This window comes from Rhinatrema bivittatum, chromosome 5 (genome assembly GCF_901001135.1).
Source record: "Rhinatrema bivittatum chromosome 5, aRhiBiv1.1, whole genome shotgun sequence".
Lineage (NCBI taxonomy): Eukaryota > Metazoa > Chordata > Amphibia > Gymnophiona > Rhinatrematidae > Rhinatrema > Rhinatrema bivittatum.
This window is the reverse complement of record NC_042619.1, coordinates 252,534,846-252,550,058: the sequence shown is the minus strand read 5'-3', so window position 1 is coordinate 252,550,058 and position 15,213 is coordinate 252,534,846. Positions and strand designations below refer to the sequence as shown.

Here is a 15,213-nt window from a genome sequence, read left to right as displayed (position 1 = left end):
CCTCACACTCACCTGTTCCATTTATGCATCTTGTCCTCACACTCACTTCATTTATACACCTCACACTCACCCGCTCCATTTATGCATCTCTTTCTCACACTCCATTCATACACCTCACACTCACCTGCTCCATTTATGCATCTCGTCCTCACACTCACTTCATTTATACACCTCACACTCACCTGCTCCATTTATACATCTCGTCCTCACACTCACTTCATTTATACACCTCACACTCACCTGCTCCATTTATACATCTCGTCCTCACACTCACTTCAGTTATACACCTCACACTCACCTGCTCCATTTATACATCTCGTCCTCACACTCACTTCATTTATACACCTCACACTCACCTGCTCCATTTATATATATATATTCCTCACACTCACTCCATTTATACATCTTTTTCACACTCATTCCATTCATATACCTCCCACTTACACTATTCATACTGCTCTTTCTCATATTTACTCCATTTATATACTACTTGTTCACACTCTCCATTTATATACTTCTTACATTCACTCCATTTATGCACCTCTTGCTCACCTACTCCCTTTATACATCTCTTCCTCAGACTTACTCCATTTATACAGCTCACTCAATTTATATACCTGTGACTCACACTCACTACAGATGCTTCTCACTCCATTTATACACCTCTCACTCACACTCATTCCATTTATATAGCGTTCACTCACACTATATTCATATGCCTCTCACTAATACCATTTATATACCTCTCACTCACACTCACTCTATTCATATGACACTCACTATATCTCTATACTTCTTCCTCAAACTCTATTTATACACCTCTCACTCACAATGTCATTTCAATATCTTCTTCATATTCACTCCATGCTCACACTCCATTTATATATCTCTCACTCACATTCCCTCCATTCATACACCTCTCATTCACTCAGGTCACATACTTCTCACTCACTCCATCCATAAGCCTCTCACTAACTCTATTTATATACCTCTCACTCACATTCACTCCATTCCTATGCCTCTTATTCACCCTCATTCCATAGGCCTCACTCCATTTATACCCTTCTCGCTCACATTCACTCCATTTATATACTTCTCATTCACACTTACTCCATTTATATGCCGCTTACTCACTCCATACATACATCTCTCTCTGTCTATCTTCCTTGCTTTTCTCTTGGCAGTCTCTTTTCTTGGAAATCTCTTTCCAGATATCTGATATCATCTGGGTCACAAAGAGCAAAAGTATTGATGTGCGGCACAAATGGACCGTTCTGGACTGTGGCTGTTCACCTGCTGAGACTCTGGCCCTGTGGACAATGCACAGGGATAAAGAGCTGCCTCTGGCTTTGTGTATGTGCTGGGGGGTGGCCTGTGTGCCCCTGCCTGACTCACTCTGTCCCGCTATGCACAGAAGTTTCACAGAGCCAGCAGTCCAGGCAAGTCATATTTTCCAGAGCAGATTGTGTATAGCCTCTTCCATGTCAGGGCCTGACAACATCTCCCTGCCACAAACCCAGCATTGTATCCCGATCTTGGTTCCCCATCCAAGTGTCCCCTTACTGCCCCTTCTCTGACTGCTCTCTCATATTTATGCAATGCTGGGAGATGCCTAAATGCAAAGCCTCTAGCTATCAGGAGTATTTATTTTATTTATTTAAAGGCTTTTATATACCGGAGTTCATGCACTAGTGCATACCACTTCGGTTTACACAGAACAAGGAACAGAAAATTACATCAAACAGATTGAACAATTAAACAAATAGTATCCGATCTGCTTTCAGAAAGGACTCCCGTGCCTCAGCCAACTCCTCAGAATTGTACAGTAAACTGAACAGTGGCTGGAGGTCACTGTCCATCCACCCTACCCGATAGGGCACGCTGAGTTTGTGTACTGCCATGGGGGGGGGGGGGGGTGTCTGGGTTCCATTCCTGGCTAGGGTTTCTGATTCACAGTCACTAAGACTGCATCAGACTCAACCAGTCCAGGTCTCACACTCCAGTTAGGTTGTTATTTATTTTATTTATTTATTTAACAACTTTTAATATACCGACGTTCGTATGGCACATCACGCCGGTTTACAAGTAACTCAATTAAAGGAGGAAATTACAATAAACAGGGGGCGGGGATGGGAGTGGGGAAAGAGACCAAAACCCAGGAAGGGGGTGGGGAAAAAGTGAAACAACATCATGGATACAACAATTAAAAACTATACAGAATAATTTCTCCCTTAAAAATGTTGTCACTGCTTTTGAGTCCAGTGTTTTTATCTCTAGCCCTGAGTCCTGTAGATTTATCCATATCCCTGAGTGAATCCTGTAAATTTCTTTGCTCTCGAGTGTCCTTTGATTTTACCCCTGTCCCTGAGAGAATCCTGTAGATTTATCTTTGTTCCTCAGTGTTGTGTGTTTTTATCTGTCCCCGTCATGTGATTTTTTTTTCTCTGCCTGAAACCCCTGTGCTCATCTCTGTCTCTGAGTGAGTCCTGTTATTTTATCTCTGTCCCTGAATGAATCCTGTGATTTTTATCTCTGCTCCTGACTGAATCCTTTAGATTTATTTTTGCTCCTGAGTGGTTTTGTTGCTATGCAGGAGGGAGGCCCAAGAAACCAGATTTACCAGGCTTCAATCAGGTGAAGGGGGACTGAGAGGAGAATATTGTAATCGCACATGTCCTGGGCTCTTCAGGGAGAAGGGTTCCTGGTCCCCCACCTCTGGATGGATACCAAGTATTTGGAGCAGGGAGGGTGAGAGATCATGAGCTTTCTGCCTCTTCTCCAGTTTCCAGTTACTAGAGATGATAATTGCATTGTCAGCCCTTGCTAGAGGAGGAAGAACGTCTGGAGGTCAAGGTTTCGGTTTCGGTAGGAAAAACATTGTAGAAGGTGGAGATGGTTTGGGTATGGAGTGGCAAGTGGTTGTGGACTTAACTGTGTCCCCAGACCTCTTTGAGGTCTGAAAGGGAGAGACACAGTTAATAAGATGGAGGGACACAGGCCAGAGGGCTGAGGAGGCAAATCAGTACACGGTGAAAGTTTGGCAGGAAAAGTGGAATTTTCCAGAGCCCAGAGCCCTTTATTCTCTTTCACTAACAGCTAAGGGTGACTGGAGAGAGGAGGGTGTGTGTGTGTGTGTGTGTGTGGTGGGGGGGGGGGGGGGTGCAGATGCAGTCAGACTGTCAGGCATGGGGGAGTGCTGGGAGCTCAGGGACTATGGGAGTGTCTGGAACTAGGACATGTTGAGGTCACTCTTTTGGGGGTATCCTTGAATTTGCAGAGTGTTAAGACCTGGGGACTGAGAGGGCAGCACTGTTGATTCTCTGCCAGGTCACTGACCTGGGTCCTTTTGAACTTGCTTCCTTCTCCCCATTGGGATAATGTGGAAGGTGGAGGTTGCTGCTGAATTCGAGCCAGTATCTTCCTTTTATTTAGAAAATTACTACTGGTCCTGATTTATTTATTTATTTGCAATAATTTGTATTCTGCTTATTACCAGGAGCTGTTCTAGGCAGATTCCAGTGATTTAACCATAAACAATAAAAATTTTATATCTCATACCAATAAAACATTATAAACATAAGCAGACACAGAAATAACACAGTAAAAAGTCATTGTCATTTCACTTCCCAGCTCTGCACCCAACTCTCTCTGAGCTCAGGGGAGTTTATTTATCTCCTTTTGACTCAGTTCTAATCCTCGGCTCTGCCACCGAATCTCTTTGTGATACCAGAGGAGTCACTTTTATCTCCCTGTGCCTTGGTTCGAATCCCCTTCTCTGCCACTGACTCTCTTTGTGACCTTGCGGGAATCAGAATATCTCTCTATGACTCAGTTCCAATCCAGGTTCTCCCCCTGAGCTACTTGGGTGACCTTGCCCAGGCCTTTTTCTCTCTCATCTTACGTGGACATGACCCCCAGAACATTTTCAGGGGTGGGGGTCTCCGTGCCCAGTTCAGAGTTCAGACCTCCTTGCCTTATTCTACGGCAGGATCTTGTTGGTGGGAGGACTCTGGGCGTCAGCTGAGGAGCAAGGCCCTGTTCCTGAATGACAAAGTAACATAGCAGCCACTGGCAGATAAAGACCAATCAGCCCATCCATTCTGTCCTGTTGTCCGTCCTGTCCATGCTGCTTGGATAACGGTTAGGATAAAGTTCTTGTGTTTTACTGGTCGTCTTGTATTGCAGGTGGCATTTCTGGAGCAGCGCAGGGATCTCGGCACGGAGCAATGCAGAGTTTCAGAAGCACTGGTGGGTGATTGCTTAATGCCTGCTGGTAATGAGACATCCCGGCCCTAAGGATCCAGCCACTAGATCTGCAGAGCAACTTAAAAAAAAAAAAAAGATTAAAAATGGCAAATGATTAATTGACATGGGCTTGTCAGCAAATTCCGAATCACTTTCTCTGTGGTAATGACCAGAAAATTTAGGGGGTGGAGAATTTTTGAAAAACCTGCATAGCACATGTGGGCAAACCTGCATAGAACCTGGGGCAAATCTCAACCCCATATAGTTATCCCCCTGATAACGTTTAATACCTCTCTTATAGGGGGAGAGGAGTAAGGGATCCTTCCTGCACTGCAAGCTACCAGTCTCTATTTGCTTATGGACTGCCTGCCCATTCCTTCTATAGTGAAACCTGTGCTCTGGCCCTAGGGATCCCAGCCCTCTCAAAGGTCCTGGCTCTCGGGGGAGGGGGGGGTGTCCCTGGCAGTGCTAAGCATGGGAAGGGTCTGTCAAAGCCATTTGACTGGGTAAAATGGCCTGACTTCAAAACTGCCCTCCTGAAATACAGCTTAAAGTGCTTGCAGGTCCCCTCGCCTGTCTGCTTTTAGCTGCATTCCTGTGGATGAGTTTTGACTGAGTGAAGATAATGAGCCCAGCGTGCGATTTCCAGAAACTCACGCATTATTTTGCCCCTTCTTGGCCTTGCACAGATAGCAGGTGCGAGGCTCACAGATGCTTTCAGCACGTGAACTTTGCATCTGCTCTTTTTCAAAGGGAAATGACGCGGACAGTTGACACTTGCCGCCCTTCCCCCCCCCCCCCCCCCCCCCCCCCGAAAGCTTCTGCCAATGTCTCAGATTTTTGGGACCCAGTGTGGCATAACAAGCTGCAGGCCCCTAGCCTGCAAGGGACAGATACTATCACTAGACATGAAGAGGGAGCTCACGGTCGGTCGGTCAGCGTGCCCCATGCTGAGAGGGAAAATGTCAATTGAGCTCCATCAGAATCTGACAAGCTCCTTCCATCACCAGAGGCTGAGAGTATACAGGGCCAGACTGGGCCTCCTCAGTAATCCTTTATTGCCTGGAATCCAGGGCAGCACTGGTAGAGTTGTGCAGGTGCGTGCATGTGGCTTTCAGTGCACACATGTGTACACATAAATGGACATCCTCCATCTTTCAAAAAGTACAAACACCAGGGAACACACAATGAAGTTACTAGGTGATATATTTAAAACTAATAAGAGAAAATATGTTTTTACCCAATATATAATTAAGCTATGGAATTCGTTGCCAGAGGATGTGGTGAAAGCTGTTAGTGTAGCTGCATTTAAAAAAGGTTTGGACAAGTTCCTGGAGGAAAAGTCCATTAACCGTTATTGAGGTATAGAGATGTGAATCGTGTGCCAGATCGTCTTAACGATCAGGTTCGGCTGGGGGGGGTAGGGGGGGAATCTGATCGTTAAGATATGTGAATTGGAATCGTTTCCGATTCCAATTCACATCGCTAATTTTTTTTTTTAGGGAGGCCCGCGCCCACCCGACCCTTTTAGGGAGGCCTGCGCCCACCCGACCCTTTAAATCGACCCCCCCAAAACCTTTTAACATTACCTGGTGGTCCAGGGGGGCCTCAGGGGGGGGGGCTGATGAGTAAAGATGGCCGGCCATCCAGTGCTCCTGCCATGTGACAGGGGCCGGCCAATGGCACGGATACCCTGTCACATGGTAAGGGCAAAGGGGCATCGGCGCCATTTATTTTTAGCGCAGCTGATGCCTGGGAATGGGAAATCGTCCCCCGAGGCCCCCCTGGACCACCAGGTAATGTTAAAAGGTTTTGGGGGGGTCGGGAGGGTGGGGAAGGCTAAGGGGGGTCGATTTAAAGGGTCGGGTGGGTTTTTTTTTTATCGGGCCATCGGCGCCATTTTAATTAGTGGCAGCCAAAATGGCGCCGATGGCCCGAGAGCGGGAGATCGCGCGGGGACCCCCCCGCCATTGGACCACCAGGTAATTTAACATTTTGGGGGGGTTCGGGAGGGTGGGGGAGGGTAAGGAATTGGTTTTAAAGGGTCGGGTGGGTTTAGGGGTTGTTTTGGTGTGCCGGCCGCCCTCCATCAAATAATTCCCGTGCCCTATTTAACGATTTAGGATGATTTATGACGATAAATCGGGGGCATTTGTATTGTATCGTGCACTCTGATGATTTAGGACGATTTTAAAATTATCTGACGATAATTTTAATCGTTCAAAAACGATTCACATCCCTATTGAGGTAGAGTTGCAGAAATCCACTGCTTATTCTTGGGATAAGCAGCTTGGAATCTACCTACCTCTTGGGATCCTGCCAGGTACTTGTGACCTGGATCGGCCACTGTGGAAACAGGATACTGGGCTTGATGGACCTTTGGTCTGCCCCAACATGGCAAGCCTTTTGTTCTTATATTCCTTCTTCTATCCATGCACAGACACTTTCCCAAATACACACAACATGCAATCTCCATGAGTTACACCCCTGCAGACCCCCATACACCTGTAAAAAACAAAGGTTTGTGCTTATTCAGACAAGATAAGAAAGGCAGTTTGTGTATTTCAGAAACCACTATTGTAAGAGCTGGCGCTAAGCACTTATTCACCTTCTCTCCTACAGAATTTGGTGGGTGACACAGCAAGAGAAGCAGAGCTGAATGGAAAAGTCACATAAGGTATTGCCATTTCTCTCCTTTACTGTCCCCACTCCTAGAAACTGCCTCTTGGGAAGGGAAGGCAGATGAACATTCATCCTGATATTTAAATTATTCAGTTATACTAATTTACATATATTTCAAACTGGTTAAAAAAAGTTGTGGCATATCTTCTAGTTCAGAGATGGGACAGAAGCACATTTCCTGATTTCTGGGACAGCTGCTTTTGGAAAGTTTATCCTGGACCTGGGGGAATGCCTCTGCCATCACTCACACATTTCTGCCTCTCCTTCACATCACCGCTGGAAGCTTGGGAGCTGGGCACAACCGCAGTAAAATCAATAAACTTGTCTTTTCTATTTTCAGCAGCCCTTGACCTCCCCTGGGAGCGTCAGCTCCTCTCGAGGCTCCAGCGTGCCGGGATCCCCCTCCACAATCGTGGTGAGTGCTCATTTCCTGGTGTCGCCATGCAGGACTCGAGGGCCCGTGCTGCAGCGGCTGGCATGCATTCCTTCTGGCTAGTGGCCTGTGCCCAGGCAAGGGGCATCCAGAGGAGTGCAGGGACCTGAGAAGAGGCAGTATCCAGAGCCAAACACTCCTGGAGCAACACTAGTTCTGTCAGAGGATGGAAAAGGAAGAGGCAATCCTATCTGTGTTAATAGCTAGAGAGCCCTTTTCTTAGGGAAATCAGAAAAGGGGCAAAATCAGGGCCGAGTCAGCCTGTCCCAATGAGCATGGGCCCTCTGGTCATCCTAATTATCCTTTTCCTCCTGAGCTCTGATGGGCATTGAACGATCTTGACAGAAGGCTGAGCATTGACTATGACAGTCTGTCAGTGAGAAAGAAGAATGAGATGCAGGCTATAAAAGACAAGACAGCTCCCAGTCAATCCCCTCCCTGCCTTCCCTCCCCCTCCAGGTCCTATCTGTGTCTCAGAGACTAACCAGACCTGTATACCTTTCTATTAGAAGACAGCCTGTGTACAAAGGACGAATTACCACACTGTCTGCTTCACTTTAGGCTAAAATGGACAACCAGGTTTTGGGGTACAAAGATCTGGCAGCAATCCCCAAAGACAAGGCGATTCTGGACATCGAGCGCCCAGACCTAATGATCTATGAACCCCACTTTACGTACTCCCTTCTGGAACATACTGAGTTACCCAGGAGTCGAGAGGTAACCAGCATCTGCTAATTAACCGATGTTATTATTTAGCTTTAGCTTGTACCTTTTCATTGGTAGCTGAAGGCGAGTTACATTCAGGTACAGTAGGTACTTCCCTGTCCCCAGAGAGCCTAACAGTATAAGATTGTACCTGACACCATCCCTGTCCCTGTCACAGTGTTACTCGGTCCTTGTGCCTGTGTGCTGAATTTTGAAGCACATGATACTTTACGTGACTGATTTTTCTCTCTCTTCTTCTCCCACAGCGTTCTTTATCACCCAAATCCATTTCACCTCCACCATCCCCAGAGGTAAGGCCAGAGAGTCTAGGACAGGTGGGTGCAGTGGGGGGCATGGAGAGTGCATTCACAGTATCAGTACTGGACACAGTCCCCATGCAACCCCAGTCTGTGCCAAGAGTTGAGTCCACACTTTGTGACTGTCAGAGCTCATTACACAAAGAAAGCAACTCCATCCATGCTCTGCCTGCTCCGTGATGTGGTGTGGTAGCAGAGAGAGAGAGAGAGAGAGAGAGAGAGAGTGTGTGTGTGTGTGAGGCTTGCACTTCTGCTGCCTGATATGTGGATGAATGGGATTTTTCTGTTCTTTGTTTCATCGGTAATAAAATACTGTGCAAATAAAAAAGCTATTAGCCCGGAAAACTGGCCAGGCAATCAATTGGGATGGAGTACACTAGAACAGGGAGCCTGATATGAGGCTGAATGGGAGAAGTAGCAATATTTCTTAATGGAAAGGGTGGTGGATACATGCAACACATGAAGTCCAAATTTTCCAGTGGAAAAAAATAATAGTAGAAAAAAGCCACTAAAGAACACTACTCAAAATTAAATGAACTAACCCCGGTGATCATGCAGAAAAAAGAAATGCACCGGAAAAATGAAAAAAGGGAAGGGAAAAACCTCAGTCAGCCCGCACCACAGCTCAACAGTCTTTAGGTGCTCATAAATGGCTTACAGTCCATCATAGGTTTAAAAAAAAAAAACAACAAACAAACCTCCTTAACCTTGCAATATTCATATGCAATAGTTGGTATAAAAAATTGTCTGCAATCCATCTCATGTAGAAGAAGTGACCAACCTCAAACATCAGCAGGAGCCAGCTGAAGTGCTCCTCCATGGTTCTTGGTAGAGCTGCTATAGAGCATAGGAAAACATGTAAACCCAAGCCATTCAATAACACGTAAGGCAAGCATTTGTCTGTCAGAACTTAATAGACCATGTGACTTAGCTTTTATAGTTTCTGACAAATGAGGGCTATGGTGGGCGGGGCCTGCCTAGCCATCATTTTGACTCTCAGGCCATATAAATTGTGCATATCTGGAAGGTGACTGTCAACCATTGGCCTAGGTTCTGACAGACATTTGCTAACCTTAAAATGTGTTGAGTGGTTTTAGTTTACATTTTCCTTGCCCAAAGCAGCTTTACTGGCAACATAGACTGTCAGCTTGCTCCTGCTGATAGTAATACAGTAACATATTAAATGACTGCAGTTAAGGACCGAAAAGGCTCATCTAGTCTGCCCAGCAGTGATTTTATGCGCATTTACTCAAAGTAGATAACATTTCCACATGAATATCAAGCTCAATATGAGCCTCCTATATAGGACAGTATCAAAAGCTGTGCTAAAGTCCAAGTAAACCACATCCACTACTTGTCCTTGATCAATTTTTCTAGTCACCCAATCAAAGAAATCAATACAATTCATTTAATACAATCTCTGCCTGCAGTAAAACCATGCTGCCTCGGATCCTGCAGTCCGCTGGATTGTAAATAGCCCACTATCCTTTCCTTCAGAAGAGTTTCCGCCCATCACTGAGGCCTGTAGCTTCCAACCTCTTCTCTGTTACTACTTTTATGGACCACATTCTCCCTTCTCCAGTCCTGTGGGATCAGGCCTGAATAGAAAGATTTATTGAACAGATCCTTCAGTGAACTCGCAGGAGGACATCTCTGAGTTCCATTAGTATCCTGGAGTGCATCTCATCCAGCCCCATGGTTTTATCCACTTCCAGTTTTTGCCAGATGCATACAGACACACTCTCCTCCATAAATGGTGTTATATCTACTCTGCTCTCATATATATTTGATTTTGGTCACTTCTACATGAGATGGATCATGGCCAGTGCTAGCTTTTTTGCTGCCCTGTATGAAAAATTACTGTGCTGCCCCCCTCCACCGATTCATTCAATGGCTGTCCCGGGACATCAAATAAATCCCAGCTCCATCCTGCAATCTATATATTTTTTAAACTGACATACACACCCCAACCTCAGAACCCATGAACAGGGAAAGGTATTAGGTACCCTAGGCAAACCTTATAGCCTTGCATACACACCACCCCACACTCCCCCACATCCTTTACAGACGCACACAATTAAATTACACATTTATAACAAATTTTACATGAAAATGAACATTCAAGAGTACAGTCTGCTGAGGCAAAAATATCACTTACAACATGCATATTACATTTACATGCACTCCTATGGTGCTAATCAGAAAATTCTGCAAAAAAGACACTTGGAGTTCCTATGGAATTAGACTTTTTGTAATCCGTATTGGTTGTGGGCTTGGCCCTCAGAAAGCCATGAACAAACAGAATTACCATTACAATACAGCAAACCTCCCATACTAAAACAACCCTAACAACCTTATCTGTGAAAAGGCAACACTACACATATTACACCAGGCCCTAGAACACCAATAAAACTCTTATTAGGAAACCAGGCTGCTAAAGATCCCTTTACAGAAATTACATGCTAGCAAATACCTCACCTTGGCCACATATGCAGAGCACAGACAGACCCTTACGAAATACAGAATACAGAGATCAGAAAGTATAAACAGAAACGTGCTGAGAAGAGCTGAACTGGAACCCACAACAAGCCAGTCTCTACATGCAGAGCAACAATGGAAAAACAGAAACAGTACCCCTTCTTCATAAACATTAAATAATAAAATCAAGAATATAAAACAATCATAATAGTAAAATCATATTCATAAAAATATTTCAAACAGATAATGAATAGGATATACAAAATCTCCCAAATACCAAGAAAATATTTCAAAATATCTAAATAAAAATTCCAATAATTAAAAAATGTTATATTCCCACACAAAAAATTAAATATTTCAAAAGATCAGCATTATCAAATTATATCCAATAATTAAAACTAATAAGGATTTAAAAAATCTCCTGCTCTCCATACCTGTGATCTTCTGATTTCCAGTCACCCTGAGATTGTCGTGGATTGGGGGAGGTAGGAATGCCCAGATTTTATCTTCTCTCTCACACACACACACACACACACACTGTAACACTTTCATTCTCTCGCACACAAACATATACACAGGCTCTCACACAATCACATTCACAGGCACACACGCTCTCACACATGCACAAACACACAGGCTCTGACACACACATGCTCTCAGTCACTCACACACATAGACACATGGCCTCCTTTGTGCCAAATACCGTGTGCCAGAAAAATGTAGTTTCTTGTGAACAAAAATGTCTGCTTCCTGATATAGCTTTTCACCTCATAGTCAACAGGGATGTGAATCGTTTTAGGACGATTAAAATTATCATCCGATAATTTTAATATCGTCTTAAACCGTTATGGAACACAATACAATAGAGATTCTAACGATTTATCGTTATAAATCGTTAGAATCGTGAGCCGGCACACTAAAACCCCCTAAAACCCACCCCCGACCCTTTAAATTAAATCCCCCACCCTCCCGAACCCCCCCCAAATGACTTAAATAACCTGCGGGTCCAGCGGCGGTCCGGAACGGCAGCGGTCCGGAACGGGCTCCTGCTCCTCAATCTTGTTGTCTTCAGCCGGCGCCATTTTCCAAAATGGCGGCGAAAAATGGCGGCGGCCATAGACGAACACGATTGGACGGCAGGAGGTCCTTCCGGACCCCCGCTGGACTTTTGGCAAGTCTCGTGGGGGTCAGGAGGCCCCCCACAAGCTGGCCAAAAGTTCCTGGAGGTCCAGCGGGGGTCAGGGAGCGATTTCCCGCCGCGAATCGTTTTCGTACGGAAAATGGCGCCGGCAGGAGATCAACTGCAGGAGGTTGTTCAGCGAGGCGCCGGAACCCTCGCTGAACGACCTCCTGCAGTCGATCTCCTGCCGGCGCCATTTTCCGTACGAAAACGATTCGCGGCGGGAAATCGCTCCCTGACCCCCGCTGGACCTCCAGGAACTTTTGGCCAGCTTGTGGGGGGCCTCCTGACCCCCACGAGACTTGCCAAAAGTCCAGCGGGGGTCCGGAAGGACCTCCTGCCGTCCAATCGTGTTCGTCTATGGCCGCCGCCATTTTTCGCCGCCATTTTGGAAAATGGCGCCGGCTGAAGACAACAAGATTGAGGAGCAGGAGCCCGTTCCGGACCGCTGCCGTTCCGGACCGCCGCTGGACCCGCAGGTTATTTAAGTCATTTGGGGGGGGTTCGGGAGGGTGGGGGATTTAATTTAAAGGGTCGGGGGTGGGTTTTAGGAGGTTTTAATGTGCCGGTTTTGCGATTTTTAGATTTTTAGATTTTTCACGATTTTTTCACGATATTTTACCCCCCCAAACGGCAACAATACGATTCCCTCCCCCTCCCAGCCGAAATCGATCGTTAAGACGATCGAGGACACGATTCACATCCCTAATAGTCAAGCATCTGTGCAGATGGAAAGAGTAGGTCTTTACTATTCTTTAAAGCCATTTCTTTAGATCTTTCCAAACAATCACAATAGTTAGCAAAAATAACTGCACGGCACAGGGGATGAGCTCCACCTCGGCCCTACAGGTCTTCCTGTTTGGGGGGGGGGGGGGGGGAGAGTGGAAGATGTGTGTGCGCGCACACGCAAACAGAATTCAGGCCTCTCCGACGCCCGGCGGCAGCTTGACTGCCAGTGGCTTGCCGTCTCTCGCTCTTCAGCTGCCGGCGGCCCCGCAGCCTCTCCTGCTGCTGCCGCCGGCTCGCTGCCTCCCCCGGGTGTGTTGCCCCGTACAAATGCATGATATGCACATCCCATTGCACTGGACTTGAGATGGACTGCAAACAACCTGTTTGAAAGTTAAGTTTATTTTTTGGTATTGATTATTGCATATACATTTAGGTTGGCTGGTTACAAAGTTTAGGGACCTTAATATTATCTACATTCTATACGATTTGATGTGATTTTGACAGAAGATCAAAATATGTGATAATTCTTCTTGACATCTTAGCCACATTTGATCCTCTCAACCACCAGAATTTTTTAAATTTGGTTTCACAAGATCAGATTAGCTGGTAGAGTACTAGATTGGTTTAATTCTTATTTGACAGATCACGGCCAATAGATACAAATTGCTCACTCAGCATCCTTATGGCACCTCATTAAAACTGGGGTCCTTCAGTGCTTCACCCTGTTGGCAACATTATTCAATATTTATATAGCACCATTATGTAAAATACCTGCTCTCCTAGAAGTTACTTATACGATTTACGCAGATGATATTAATTTATTTTATCTTTATGCAAACATTTTGGGCTGCTACATTTAGTTTTATTTCCATCTGTCTGCCGTCTATTAAAAGCTGGTTAGACTATAATAGGCTGATATTAAATATTATTTTAAGTAGGTTTCCTTCTTCAGATGTTAGAGCTACATTCAAACTTGAAGGGCATGAAATAGCTATTAAGCCGCAGGTGCATAATTTTGGAATCATTTTAGACTCATATCTGTTAATAAGAGCACATATAAAAGACCTTATAAAATCTGTTTTTTATGAAATTCATATAATGCAAAGACTGAAATAGTTGGAGCCTGATGACTTTCGCATGGTCCATCTAGACCTTGGTTTTCTCAGGCATCGATGATTGATTATAATTCTCTTCTGATTGGCTTACCTGCAGCCTCAATCAGAGCTTTGCAAATTCTACAGAACTCTGCTGCTCGTGGTGCTTCTAGATATGATCACATCACGCCAATCTTGTACTCATTGCACTGCTTACCCATCCATTGGAGAATTAAATTTAAAGTGGCCATGCTGGTCTTTAAATTGTTAAATAATATTTGGACACCTTGGATCTTCCTCATTGTGCATATACAAACCTATGCAGTCTTTAAGATCTGTTAACAAAGGTCTTGCAGATTTTTCCTTTCTCATTTGGTGTATCTTGATGAAACCCATGATTGTGCCTTTTTGGTGGCTGAACTCACTCCTAGAACAACTGCATACTGCAGGTAATTCTGAAGCCTTCCAAAAGGCCTTAAAAATAATGGCTATTTAAGCAGGTCTTTGAAGGTTGAATGGACGATTTAATGTTGACATCAGCTTTAATATGGTGGCCTGGTGGGAATTCATTTGCATGCCTCAATCTTAGGTTTCAATCTTTTTTTTATTACGTTTTCAAACACCAAACATGAACAATTTCACAAACAATCTCGGATACCTGCTTGTCTCTTTCCCTGTATCCTGAATGTCTCAGTCTTTTGTTTAGTTATTTTAGAATTGCCTTTTGTAAAGTATTTGGTCTTCAGTGTTTTTAGTGGCATGCTGAAATATGATTATGCATATTTCATATTGTACCACGCCATGAACATTGAAATAATGGACTCTAAATGTTTTAAAACAAAATATAAATAAGAAGGGTTTTCTTTGTACCTGTGATGGATTGGGAGTTCTTTGCGAGCACCTAAGGACTTGAGCTGTGGTGTGGGCTGTCTGAGGTTTTTCCCTTTCTCGTTTTTTCATTTTTCCAGTGCACTTCCTTTCTTGCACGATCATCTGCTTAATTGATTTCATTTTGAACAGTGTTCTTGAGTGGATACATGGAACAGCTTCCCAGTGGAGGCGGTGGAGACAGAAACAGTAAGAGAATTCAAGAAAGCACGGGATAAACATAGAGGATCCTTGGGTGGGAGGAAGTGAGAGGAAAGCCAGAGATGAACTGGGGTTTGTGATACAGCACCAGCAAGGAGACTGGGCAGACTAATAGGCCTCATGATCCTTATGTATGTCATTTTCCATTTCTAAGTTTTTGCTTTTTTTTACTGTAATTTCCAATGACTATCTCCTTTCTCTTCTGCTGTCTGTGGGTGTGCATGCATCTATGTGCCTGCGTCAATCTGTGTGTTTATCTGC

General features: G+C 44.9%; 1 protein-coding gene and 1 long non-coding RNA gene across 8 annotated transcripts in view; one reads left to right on the top strand and one right to left on the bottom strand.

Moving 5' to 3' along the window:
- Window positions 1-15,213, top strand: part of DMTN (dematin actin binding protein) — a 124,686-nt gene that overhangs the window by 54,410 nt on the left and 55,063 nt on the right. For 3 of the 7 annotated variants that reach the window (XM_029603848.1, XM_029603849.1, XM_029603847.1), the window contains exons 2-6: window positions 4,186-4,248; window positions 6,868-6,922; window positions 7,268-7,342; window positions 7,922-8,077; window positions 8,332-8,376. In XM_029603848.1, coding sequence (XP_029459708.1) covers window positions 6,905-6,922; window positions 7,268-7,342; window positions 7,922-8,077; window positions 8,332-8,376 — 294 coding nt within the window. In that variant the 5' untranslated portion in view covers window positions 4,186-4,248; window positions 6,868-6,904. The remainder of the gene's footprint in view (window positions 1-4,185; window positions 4,249-6,867; window positions 6,923-7,267; window positions 7,343-7,921; window positions 8,078-8,331; window positions 8,377-15,213) is intronic. The other 4 variants (XM_029603851.1, XM_029603850.1, XM_029603853.1 and 1 more) reach the window with 3 other exon arrangements.
- The window catches only part of LOC115092671, an 82,215-nt gene continuing 70,448 nt past the window's right edge, over window positions 3,447-15,213 (bottom strand). Inside the window, exon 2 of the long non-coding RNA XR_003857048.1 lies at window positions 3,447-4,324. This is a non-coding gene — a long non-coding RNA (uncharacterized LOC115092671). The remainder of the gene's footprint in view (window positions 4,325-15,213) is intronic.